General features: G+C 48.8%; 1 protein-coding gene across 3 annotated transcripts in view; it reads left to right on the forward strand.

Moving 5' to 3' along the window:
• The window catches only part of AOPEP (aminopeptidase O (putative)), a 502,851-nt gene that overhangs the window by 279,033 nt on the left and 210,378 nt on the right, over positions 1-13,440 (forward strand). For all 3 annotated transcript variants that reach the window (XM_075549788.1, XM_075549790.1, XM_075549789.1), the window contains exon 6: positions 11,312-11,501. In XM_075549788.1, coding sequence (XP_075405903.1) covers positions 11,312-11,501 — 190 coding nt within the window. The remainder of the gene's footprint in view (positions 1-11,311; positions 11,502-13,440) is intronic.

Here is a 13,440-nt window from a genome sequence, read left to right on the forward strand (position 1 = left end):
CATTTAAACCCTGGGTCCTGGCTGCTAGAACCCAGAGACACACAGAGAAAGCCTTGCTCTGGGGCCAGGACTCTGATTCAGATTTCTAGCCACCTAGACCGTGAGAGAATAGAAGTATGTTTGTTCAAAGCTAGCCACTTCTGCTGTTTCTGTGAGAACAGCATGTCACTAAGATGCCAGATCCCAACTGTAGGCCAGTTGATTCCAACTCATGGGACAGAGTAGAACTGCTCGCCAGGGTTTCTAAGAGTGTGAATATTGAGGCCAGACAGCCTCCTCTTTCTCTAGCAGAGCAGCCAGTGGATCTGCCTGCCTGTGGTTAGCTGTCCATTGCTCCCGCCCAGTAGATCACTTATGTTTAAACACATCAAAGCCGTGTAGCATGGTGGATAGTAGCGCACTCGAGCCAGGCTGCCCATGTCTGAATCAGTTTTGACATGTGTGAGCTATGATATCTTGTACAAGTTACATTACTTCTCTGTGGTTATTTCTCAAAACTCAGACTCTTTGGCATCGAGTCAGTCCTGACCCATAGCGACTCTATACGACACAGTAGAACTGCCTCTGTGGGTTTCCAAGACCGTAATTCTTTGTGGGAACAGAAGGCTTCATCTTTCTCCCTCAGAGTAGCTGATGGTTTCTAACTGCTGACATTGAGGTTAGCAGCCCACTGTGTAACCACGGCGCCACCAGGGCCTAAAATAGGGATAATCGGAATGTCTCCCTCCTGGACTTGTTGACAGAATTGACTGAGTCTGTGAACGGCGCCTGGGAGAGAACTGGCCCCTTTGTTGTCCGGTTGATGCTGCCTACTGGAAACTCGTGTTCGTAGAGTAACGCTGGGACCCACAGGGTGCTGATCGCTGGGGCCTTTCTGACGCAGATCTCCAGGCCCGTCTTCGGAGGCACCTCTGGCTGGATTCAGTCACCCTTTGAGCTAGTGGCCGAGCATTTCACCGTTTGTACCATCCTGGGACTCCACTTTGGATCCCAGTTGCTGCTGTTATCTTCTTTTTCTTCTTTTTCTTCTCCCTCTTCTCTGCTACCATCTTGAGCACCATCAACCCAATTGTCAGGGAAGACTGGAACTCCTTCAGTTCTCTTTCCCTGGACCTCACCTTGATTTCATTATTGGACTGCCTCCTTACTCCCCAAGCCAGCTGTTGTGCTCATTCCTGCCCTAAGTAACCCCCAGTTTGAAATCTGGGGGGTCGGGGAGGGAGGAGGGCTCTAAGACAGGAGAAATTTCTCACCTTCCTTCTACACGGTGTTCTGCTTTTAGTGTCATTCCAGCATGAAAGTGGCTGCATTCAGGCCGAATTACCACAGACCCTGGCCTTTATGCGGCACATGGACTTTCGCCAGCTCCCAGGGTGACACTTCAGCATATTTTGACTCCACGGAAGGTTTCAGGTTCTCAAGTGCCTGACTGAGATGCTAACGCACAGTCCTCAGAGTAGCCAAGGATTCCTTCACCAATTAGATCCCTGAGTACTCAGAGCAGACTCCCCACCTTGTCTTCTAGACACAGAACATGGGGACGCTTGAGTTTGAGGATGCACTGTGGTTCCACAGAATCTAGCAACCAAGCTGTTCTCACTGAGGGCACTGCCAGCTTCTCGGACGCACCCCTTCACAAAGCAGCGTTCCAGGCACCCACGTTTCCACAAATGACGGCATCTCATGCACACAGTAAACACCGACTGGATGAGCTATGATGGTCCCCAGCTGCGTGATTTTATTGTTGTTCTGGGAATGGAACAAAATGCATTATTTTATTAAATAAAGATTTCCCCTGTCTCACAGTGGAGGCTAATTTTATTAGCTCTTTTTATGGGAACAAGCACCCAGGGCCTAGATGGGGGTTGGAGGGAGGTGGAGTAAGCAGGGAGAATCACATCTTGTCATCCTTGGGCTCGGACAAAGGCGGTGCGCATGTTGACATGGATAATTACTGACCCACCATCCTTCCGAAAATGCACAGCTTTCTGTTCATAGAATATGTATGGGTCTTTCAGGGCATGTTCAGCTAAAATAATCATTTGTTCACAAAGTGTAGGAAGGGGGTGTCTTTCTCAGGTGTCCAGAACATATTATAGTCAGCATCGCTTTAAACGAAGAAATGATTTCTTTGTACTCATCTATGAGAATCCAGACACTCCTTGGGCTAAACATGTGCTTTAAGATTCAAAGAACCCTCAACCCAGTTAGAAAATCCAGTCAAATACTGCTTTTGTCTCTGACTTGTTTTTTGCTGTTTTAAATAATGTTTTGTTGTATTTTCATTGAAGGTTTACACAGCAGTTCTTAAGTCCCTGTCCCACAATTTCTACACAAGTTGTCCAGTGACATCAGTTACATTTCTTACAAGGAGTGAACGTTGTCATCCCTTCCATTCTGGTTGCTCTGTTTCTGTTCATCTAGTTTCCCTGCCCCTTCACATTCTCACCTATGTTGACAGTTTGGTCTCGAATGTTCTTGTCTGGTTCAATCGGGTGGACTCTGACTCGTAATGATCCTGTGCACAACAGAACAAAACACTGCCTGGTCCTGAGCCCACTGTTGGAGCCCCTCTGTCAGTCCATATGGTCAGGGGCTTCCTCTTTTTCACTGAATTTATTAACCACGACGTCCTCTTCCAGAGATTGGTTTTTCCTGACAGCATGTCCAGAGTAAATGACATAGTACTTAACAGTGATATCCCAATCTGCTGTTTACCCGCAAGATAACCTCAATGGTTAGTTTAGGGTCAAAGCTTGAAGAATATTTCATGTCATTAGTTTCAGGGAATCCTCCAGTCTTAGCCAGTCCAGTAAATCTTGGCTTATTTTTGTTTGTCTTCAGGAATTTGAGGTACTATGTTACATTTTCCCTTCATGTTTTCAGGGCCCACCTAATATGGTACTGAATAGAACAGTTGGCAGTGGTAGCCAGGCACCATCTAGTTCTTCTGGTCTCAGAGTAAATGAAGCCATGGTTTTTAATTGCCTCGGACTCTTCAGCTCTAACATAAGACATTTGTTGGCAGATTGTTTAGCTTTTATGATGAAATGAACCACTAGACTCCACCTCCTGTCACCTTCCGAATACTTTAGGTAACCACCTCCTAGTAATTGGGCCCTGCCTTCACTCATCATTCAGGGCGGCAGTGTAAAAGTGGAACTCTGGGTGCTCTGCCCACCAGGCGGAGGTGAAGTAGCCTCGTGTGATCCACACAGCTGCCGTGGAGCCAAAGGCAGTCTCTGTGTTTTGTCATTGCCATGGTAGTGCTTTTCCTGTTAGCTACTAAACAAAACAGTGAGGTCGGCAAAAACATTCCGGTGTCCCCAGCCTCTCTCACTAGGAACTCCTTCCCTCTCTCTTCACTGTCTTTGTACAAAATCCCCTTTTCTCCCTCGGGTGTTCATGCCAGCTCTGATGGGATGCGAATCAGTCGGCTAGTCCTCCACATGGACTAAAACCAGACTGTAAGACTCCTATTGACAGATTTCCTCAGAATAGCGTGGTAAGATTGTGCTGAGTCCCTATTTGGAAATGAGAAGACTTAACGTGAAAATCAGAAGTTGGGCTATATTGCATCCACATTCCCAGTAGAACACAGGGGCAGGCACCATCTGTGGCATGTGGACTCTAGGTCTCTTTCCAAAGGAAGAAAACCAAAGATAGTTGGAGGGCATTAGGCATTTCAAGAAAGACAAAAAACCACGAGAATGGATAGGGAGGAGAATCTTATTTTTTGAATCAAAGATATTCCTAAATATTTAATATGCAAATACCAACCTGCTTCTCTCCGCCTGCCATCTACTCGGATCTCATGACCCACTTCCTTCGCATTGTCTATTTCTTTTTCTTCTTAGTTACTTCCCCTCTCTTCCCATTTGTTACCCACTTCCCTCATTAACTTGTCCATTTCTCTCTTTTTGTTATGTACTTGACTCTTGTTACCCTTTGAGTGTGTGATCTTCTGCCAACTATCTGCTTGAAAAGGGCATGAGTCTGTAGCAAAGATGGTGGGAAGTGGAGGCTGGAAGAAGTCATTCTGTCATTGCCCCTGGACACCTTAGGGACTGGCCAAAGTGCCTTTGCACCTATGTGTCTGATCACTTTCTGTAGTGATCCACTGGGACCTTCCAGCTTGGGACAGGGTTATGAAGTACTAATAACTGAGCTTGAGGAAGTAAGCTCTGTAAGGGCATTGATGAAGTAGTGGTGTCCCTTGTCCCCTCCCTTCTCTCTAACTCCGCCCTTCTTCACCCATCCCACCATCAAGAGGTGGAAGCTCTTGCTGCCAAGTGGCCTGGTGTCCTTAGGCCAGTTCAGGTCTCCACAGGTATAGAGAACAAGAGTCCAAGGACATGACTGGTGGCTTCTCTTAAGAAAGAGCTCCTGGGAGAGAAATGATAGTCATGCTGTTGCCTTAAGCTGTAAAGAAGAACAGATACTCCAAAGTCACAGGTCCAATCCTAGTGACTCTGAGCTCCTGGATCAAGACCGTTTGGACTCCAGTACTGGCTTAGAATTTACCTGCCCTGTGACTTTCAGTCTGTCACTTAGTCTCATGTTAACATCGACAACATGGAACTAATAATCAAATCAATTTTATAACTTTGTGAGGTAGATTAAATGAAAATTATGTAGGTACCATGCAGTGCCTAACACTTCAGTAATAAAAATCTTTAGAAAGCTGTTCCTCATAGGAACGTCTTGGAGCCCTGGCGGTGAACTGGCTCTCAGCTGGGCTGCGGTGGAGGGAAGGTGGGCGAGACGGGGACCGATGACAGGCATCTCCATGTGACCTCCGCCCTGGCGGACGGACAACAGAAAAGCGGGTGAAGGGAGACGTCGGACAGTGTGAGATATGACAAAATAATAATTTATAAATTATCAAGGGTTCATGAGGGAAGGAGAGCAGGGAGGGAAGGGGGGAAATGAGGAGCTGATGCCAGGGGCGTAAGTGGAGAGCTAATAGTTTGAGGATGATGAGGACAATGAATGTACAAATGTGATTTACACAACTGATGTATGTATGGATTGTGATAACAGTTGTATGAGCCCCCAATAAAATGATTAAAATAGAAAAATAAAGTGGCTTGTACAAGTTTAAAATAAAAGTTGGGCTGCTAACCACAAAGTGAAATTGAGGGTTTCTACTCCCATTCAGAGTCTCAAGAAAGTCCCAAGGACAGTCCTACTCTGTCCTGTAGGGTCACAGTGAGTCATAATCGACTTGATAGGGATTTGGGGTTGGCCAGGAATGTGGTCGTGGGTCTCCCTCTGTCAGCGTTACTTGCAGTTTATCTATGTGCGATTCAGAGTCTGCAGAGGAAAAGGCACACTTCCTACCACTTGCCTCCTGTATTGCACCTTGAATGGGGAAAATGCAAAACAGGCAGGCAGCGAGTGAAGGAACCCATCAACATGGAGCCGAAATGGAGTCCATGGATTCGAGGCCAGCGCTCTGTAGATCATGGACAAAAGGAAACCATCACAAGCTCATGAATGGTGGCACTGTTGTAGGCAGTACTGCAGATGCAGTGAAAGACCATGCTGGGGAGATATGTACACAATTAAAGTTTTTTGGATTTTTAAAATTTTTAAACATTTTATTAGGGACTCATACAACTCTTATCACAATCCATACATATACATACATCAATTGTGTAAATCACATCTGTACATTCTTTGCCCTCATCACTTTCAAAGCATTTGCTCTCCACTTAAACCCTTTGCATCAGGTCTTCTATTTATTCCCCCTCCCTCCCCGCTCCCCCCTCCCTCATGAGCTCATGAGCCCTTGATAATTTGTAAATTATTATTTTGTCATATCTTGCCCTGTCTGACACACAATTACAGTTTTAACCATTTATAGGACTGGTTCTGGACCTTCCACCACCTGACCACGTGGTCATTGGGGTATGACTCAGGATCATGCAACCCTGAGTCATAGCCTTTAGGACCCCCAACTTTTAGCCTAAGCACACATGAAACTGTTTGGGGTGAGTCATTTATAACACACCCAGGCATGTTGCCTGTTTCTCTGTGTAAATCCTGAGAACAAAATGACCCCTTCCCTGGGTTTTCCTGGGAGTCCTAGCCAAATTGCTGGTTTAAGAAAGACCTTATATCAAGACTCAAAACTAAGGAGTTGGGGCTCCCACTGTGGACCACAGCCGTCTACAAATCAAGCCCATGAGAATTTAATCTCTACTACAAGAGTAGAGCTGTTTTCATAGGTGGGGTTTTCAACAGTTCTTTCTTCAAATGTACCTCTGGGTGGACTCGATCATTCAACCTCTTTTACAATGAATAGTGCTGGCTAGTCCTTTCCCTCAAACCTAGACCCCATTTCCTATATGTTAAAATCATCAGAAGTGTCATGCTTTCTTCAAGTTTGTCGAGCTGGTTTTCACCGAAGGCTACTGAAAGTCCCTTATATCCCAAAGAATATTCCCTCATCCAGTATAGCCTCCTAAGAGCCCTGGTGGTGTAGTGGTTGTAGGGGGCGGGGGGAGGCAGCAGGGGGGAGGGGCTTCAACCTGTGTGTGGCTAGCATTTGGAAACCAGCAGCTCCTTAGGAAAAAGACTGGGTTTTCTACTTCCATGAGCAGTCACAGTCTCAGGCCCCCTCAGGGGATTTCTGTGTGTCAGCAATGGCTCAGTAGCAGTGAGCTTGGTTTAGTTTGGTTTGGGGCGTATAGCCTCTAGTTTAAGGGTCATACTAGGTATAGGTAGGTACAGTGGGTGCCAGAGGAGAAATGGGAGGTAACTCTTTTCCACAGACCACACTTGGAGCCAGAAGGGAGGAAAGGACCCCCTCAGGTCTTCTGGGCCATCCCTCTGCCTCTGAGACACCAGATGAATCACTTGCATTAGACTGTCTCCAGAAAGGGGTGGGGGTGGCTAAGGGATTTCATGACCAAGATGAAGGAGCTCTGCACTTGATGTGTCAACACTTGGTGGAGGTGCTGGCCTATGTCACTCCACACCCTGTGAAAGAGGGGGAAGGCCCTGCTGTGAACCTTGAGGAGGTGCTGGGGCTTGGCCTCCCTTTTGGATGCTTGCTGATTGCTCCGGGCTACCCTGAGTCCCTCTTCAGTTCTCTAAATGGAATTCGCAGGGCATTAAATCACCAAGTAAAGGTTCTTTCATTTGATTCAAGACCCCTAGAATCCCATAGTGGCTTGGCTTTAGAGAGAAACGGACCTCCCTTTTCCTCGCTGTAAGCTCTTCCTTCTCTCTAATGGGACCTTGGGCCCCACTGCTGCTGCACTTGAGAAAAACCTGTAACCCACCAGAAACTCCGGCTTGATAGAGATAAATCTTGTTTCCCGAATGCCCCGCACAAAGATCTGCACAAAGATGAGGCCCAGTTAGGAGAAGGAGAACCTGCTCCAGAATCATGAGGGGGCAACCTGGGGCGCTTCGTGTCCCTAAGCAAAAGCAATGTCCTGTCCTCTTGGTTCCGCTTTGCAACCTGCCCTGCCGGCTGTAGTAGCAACTCCCATAAGGAGCCAGTAAAATGCTGCGTCACTCCCCAAGCAGTACCACAGGCCAAGCCAGCCAGGTCTCCCTGGGAAAAGCAGAAATAAATCAAACCCCAGTCCCTACTTAAGATCTGATGAAATTCTCCATTTCCGCTCCAAATTGAATTCCTCCTGCAGGGTTGGGGCAGCTCCTGGGAGTAGTGAGGCACTCCTTCCTCTGCTAGAAGCATGGGTCAAATTAAAGGGCGCAGCCTTCTAATCTAGGCGGTGGGTAGTTTAAGAACAGCCTTGAGAAGCTACTTTCAGAGCAGACATGGTACTTTTAATCTCAAAAGGGCAAGGCAGTGGCCTCGCAGTAGTGCCATTTGTCTTTTGTCTAAGAGGCCACGGTGGCTGTGTAAGTGGTCCCCTGAGGAGGAAGAACACGCATCTTCCCCCTGCCTCCTTCCGGTCATTTATAACAAGAGAGAATTGATGATTGCGAAGACCAGGGGACTTCAGAAAGTCCATGGACGGCAACCAATGTACAAATGTGCTTGCTAAAACTGAGGAATTGATTGACTTTTTATTCATTTAAAAAAAAAGAATACTTAAAGACACACACACAAAAGTCTATGGAAAAATGGAATTGAAAGATTATGGAATTCTCCTGCAAACCTTTTGAAACCCCCTCATCCAAGCAAGAGGGTTGGTGAGTTCTGAGAGAAACCTGAAGAGAATACATTTGGGACTCCACCCCCTCCTCACCTTCATTTGGGGCAAGATATGCTTTGTGGTTTAAAAAAAAAGTAAAACTAAAAAAGGATCCATTCTGAAGGCACGTTCTGTAATGACGGCGAGTCAGCAGTTTAGCATTATGGAGGCAGTTGACACAGATCCCTTGAAGGGGAAAGAAATGAAACCCCTGTCTTACAGTGGGCTTTGTGATCTCCAGAAGGCTGCATGGGACCATGAAGAAAGTTCTGAGAAGTGTGGGTTGGAGGAAGGAGCTACGCTAAGACACATAAATCAAGTGAAAGGTCGGAGGAGAAAATTCTAAGAACTCGGTCTGTTTTGAAGGTGGACACTCGGTAAATGATGGTGTTGGTGAGAGAGACTCATGTAATTCCACGAAGTTGACTTTCATTTTCTTTACCCATTCCTGAGGAAAAGCTGTTGAAAATATTAAGATGAGAGCTTTAGCCATTCTGCTTAACATGAGTAACGCAGGCAGATAGGGTCAAAGGAGGGAAGGAAAGTCTCCCGGAAAGACAATTCTATTGACCCTTTTATGTCAGAATTTTGTTTAAAAAGAAAAAACAAAACTGCACTCCATGTTTTCCGTTTGGTTTGGAGAAAGAAGTTGTTTTCTTCAAAGGGGAATATAACCCGGCATCTAGAGTGCCCTGATAGTCCCTTCCTCCTTAGAGGGGCAAAGCGGGCTGCAGAGGGGCGCAGGGTCTGGTTCTCAGCTTGAAAATTGCGCCTTGGAGAGAAAGCTTGCCACTAATACCAGGGCCGTTTGTATGTCATTGGATAGCCTTCCTTCCAGACCAGGACAGTGGGAATCCATGGATCCCTCCCCTGGGAAGAAAGGTTTGCAGAGAGGAAGGGGAAGTTTAGGTTCGGCTCCAGCAAGGCTAAGGCCACCCTGGTGCACCAAGGCTGGTGATGGTGTCTCCAGGCTACTGCCAAGGCGTGAGGGGCATATGCTGGAGACAACAAAGACTACTCAGGCGGGAGACAGGAAAGGGCAAAGAGATGAAATGCCACCCTCACGCAGCTGCTCTCGTGTCCGCCTGCCGAGCCCGGCAGACTTCATTTGCATAGATGGGCCTGGGCAGGCCACTCTGGACCACTGTTGGGGGCTTTCTCTTCAGTGGTCTGCCGTGCCATCCGTGTTCAGTGCGTCCAGCCTTGCTGGGTCAGTGAGACAGTGTGGGACTGCTGGTGCACCTTCTGGCTGGCTGCCTGACTGGGGGATCCTTCCAACGCAACTCTGTCTTTAAGTCTGTTTATAAAGCCTGAAGTTACTTCTGTTTTGCTTTAGCCAAAAGGGTGAATGGCTGCCAGGAGTATGTCTGGAATGTTGTTTACCGGGTGTGTTTCTGTGGCTTTTCTTTGTAGTGCTGCCCATGCCAGAGCAGGAGGGCGTTTGCTCTCTTGCCAGGCTGCACCACTTGTCTTCTCAACAGGAGTGCCTTTCTCAGCACCAGCAGCTTATTAGCACTTAGGCATCTGTCTCCTTCCTGACCATTTTGTCGTTTGGCCGGTTTAATGGTTTTGTTTATTCTTTTCATTCTTGTGTCAGTGCTCCCAACTGTTGGCAGAAGGAGCCTTGACAGTGCAATGGGTAAAGCACTCGGCAGCTAACCACAAGGTTGGTGTTTTGAACCCACAAGCCACTTCACAGGAGAAAGCTGAGGCGGGGCCTGCTTTGGTAAGGATGGCAGCCTGCGGAATCATCTGGGGGCGGTTCTACTCAGTGCTGTAGGGTGTCTGTGAATTGGAATTGAGTCAACAGCACACAAACAACCCCATTGACAGTTGTTAGGTTGCACCCTTCAGTCCTAAATGCCCTCTCCCTGAAAACAAACTGGTTGCAATGGAATCAATTCATGGCAGCCCCTCATGTGCTCTAGGGGTTTTTAGGGGCTGATTTGGGGAAGTGGACCACCTGTTTTCCAAGGCGCCTCTGGGTGGGGCTCCCCTGAGGCTGGAATTTCAGACAGCCCTGGGGAGGGTTTTTCATTTGTGAGGAAGCCCTGTGGAAACGGCCCTGTCCGCCCTTCGTGGAACCCATCAAACGGAGCGGGCAGTGCTGTGCAGGGGAAATCGCTCAGGTGGGCCTGGGGTGGAAGAAACTCTGCAAGCAGCATTGGCTTGGGTGGCTACAACACAAGGACACACGCATGGCTTTGGTTTCTTGATTTGGAAGGCTTTACAGCCGTTTCTATGTAATCGAAGGGAAAGGGGCTTTGGGGCTGGTTGTTTTAAGAGCACATTCTTCATGAGGAAGGCTGTCAGCAAGTCCTAGGCAAACAATGGAGGCTAAAGGGGAAGCGTCGGGGCTATCCTGTTCACCTCTTCTTTCTTCAGTCTTCCTTCCCCACATTTCATCTCTGCAATTCTAATCATGGTGCTTGGGGTTTTCAAAGGAGGGATTGAAAATGAGATTAGTTAAATCTTGCAGGCCGGTGCCAGCCCTGGGGCTGTGTGTGCACCTGGGTGGGTTCGCTCTAGGTCTTCTCTCTCAGCATCATCTTGTTATGTCTGTGAGTGTAATCACATCCAGGTCAGAGATAATACGGCTGGATACCTGTGTCCTAGGAGACTCGGCTCTTATGTACCTCTGGCACCTGTTGGTTTGGTGGCTCAGTGACCAGCCCCAGTGTGAAGTGGAAAATGTTTGCTTCCATTCTTCCAGATGTTTCCAGTCCTCCTCCGTTTGTCTTTAAGCTGCTCAGATTTTTGATTGACAGGTGGTCTTTGACCATTCCCACCCCCCCAACCCCCCCCCACCCCCGCCAGCAGCCTGGGCTTCCCGTTTCTCACACCTGCCTGCCCTTTTCAGTCCAGGTCTCAGATTAATGCTTTCTGTGAGCTTTGAACTCTTTAAAACAAAAAAACTGTAAAATCTCAGCTATTATTACAGGTAACAGCCATTTGATGATGGGAACAACTGCTTGGCAGGAACAGCCACCCGAGCGTCTGCCAGAAACGTAAACTGCCACTTGCCTAGGGGTCAGGCTCTGGCATGCACACGATGATAATGGGCTTGCAGGGCACGGACAGCAGCCTCCGGGCAGGCTCTAACAGAACGTCCTGTTTGTCCCTCTCACCCATAGCCCGCACCTCATCTTCCTCTCCCAGAGTGCTGTGACTGGAGGCAGCCACCTCTGTGGGATCCGACTGTGCCATGAGATTGCTCACTCCTGGTTTGGCCTGGCCATCGGGGCCCGAGACTGGACCGAGGAGTGGCTCAGTGAAGGGTTTGCCACTTTCTTGGAAGACGTCTTTTGGGCTGAAGCACAACAGGTAGGTGTAAGATGACCCCATGCAATTCTTACCCAGCATCAAATTCTACTCCTGGCCATTTGTTCCTTCAACGGGAGCCCCTGGGGAATGCAAATGGTGAACAGGCTAGGCTGTTAACTCAAAGGTTGGAGGCGGAGGTGCCAGACCATCCAGGGGCACTTTGGAAGGAGGCTTGGTGCTCAGCTTGCAGGCAGCCAAGGATGGCAAGCCCTGTGGAGGGCAGTTCTGCTCTCACACTCATGGGGTCCCCATGACTTGGAGCCTGTTTGGCAGTCGCAGATGGTGGGTGCTGAGTTACTTGTGCGCCCTTCAGAAAAATTAAACTCAATAGACAATGACCAACACACTGCCTTCAAGTCAGAGCTGAGTCCTAGTGACTCTTCTGGGCCTCCAAGACTGTAACTGTTAACCAGAGAAGAAAGCCCAGTGTTTCTCCCATGAAGCAGCTTGTGGTTTCGAACTGCTGAACAGGTGCTGTCTCTGACAAAGGCCCACACCAGCCTGCCAAGCAGAGCAGGCCCTCAGTGGGCAGGAAAGAGTTGGCTGCTTCATTGACCCTCCTCTCAGCGTTGGCTCTGCAGGTATGTCCTGAGGGCACTTAGGTGACAAGGCTCTTACGTCCCTCAGTAGGAGTCTGTACCCTGCAAGCACTGATGATTAGGCAGCTGGGTGAAAGGTGGAGAGGGTGGAATCTCTGACCAAGGCGATGGAAATGCATGCAGCTCAGGTCTTTAAGCTGGAGGAGCTCTACAGTCAGCCTCGGGACACATAGCATCTGCTGTTGGCTGGCCTCTGCTGTTGGCTGGCCTCTGCTGGCTTCTCAGCCCCCCTGCCTCCCTCCTCTGTGGCACCTGCTCCCACCCTGACCCCATTCCCCACACTCTTTCCAGGCCCGCACTGCATTCATTTCCAGGAGTGCATGCCCTCCCTCCTGCTGACCCCATGCTCCCTGAAGACAGTGCAGACCCCACTTCCTCCTCAGGAAAGCCTCTTGACACGTGCCTCCAATGTTGGCGGCATCTCAGGTCTTCTTCCTTAACCTGCCTCTCACTGACCTCTGCCCTGTCCCTGCCCTTGACCCCCAGCCCAGGACCTACTTCAGCAAATGTCTGTTGAAAAACCAGTTCCCTCGAGTAGATGCCACCTCCTGGGCTGGGCTCCACAGGGTTGTCACTTGTTGATTTTGAGGTCGTAGAGCACCAGCCCTTTCTTCTGAGGCACCTCTGGATGAATTTGAGCCAGCAGTGTTGGGGTTAGCAGGAGGCTAGCATTTGCACCGGGGAGGGACTCCGAATGCACGATCACAACCCAAACCACTGCCGTCGAGGTGATTCTGCCATTACCACGCCTATAGAACTTCCCAGGCAGGCTTCCCAAGGCTGGAAATCAGTACCCAGACCGACTGCTACATCTTTCTCCTATAGAGCAGGTCGGGGGGTTCAAACCATGGACCTTTTGGTGGCAGCTATGCACTTTAACCGCCACGCCACCAGGGCTCCTTCAAATGAATTAGTCCCAAAATACAAACTCACAGTGCGGCTGTCTCTGACACACCGTGGTGGAAGTTCTACTCTCTTCTATTTTGGGTCTGACGCCACTCGCAGGCACCCCACAGAACAAAGTAGCACTTCCCCCAGGTGTGTCAGAGACAGCCACATCTTTGGCCCATGGAACAGCTCGTGGTTTGAACAGCGGAGCTTGCGGTTAGCAGCCCAGTGATTAACCCACTCCAGCACCAGGGCTCCTGGACAGAATTATTAGGTACCAATTTTGGAAAGCTCAGCAGTTTGAAACCACCAACTGCTCCGAAAGGCAGAGCTTTCTACTCCCATAAAGAGTTACTCTCGGAAACTCACAGGGGCAGGTCTGCCTTGACCTACAGGCTCACTGTGAGTTGGCATCAACTTGATGGCAGTGAGTTTGGTTTTTGGTTTCTTCC

The sequence above is a fragment of the Tenrec ecaudatus genome, chromosome 5, assembly GCF_050624435.1.
Source record: "Tenrec ecaudatus isolate mTenEca1 chromosome 5, mTenEca1.hap1, whole genome shotgun sequence".
Classification (NCBI taxonomy): domain Eukaryota; kingdom Metazoa; phylum Chordata; class Mammalia; order Afrosoricida; family Tenrecidae; genus Tenrec; species Tenrec ecaudatus.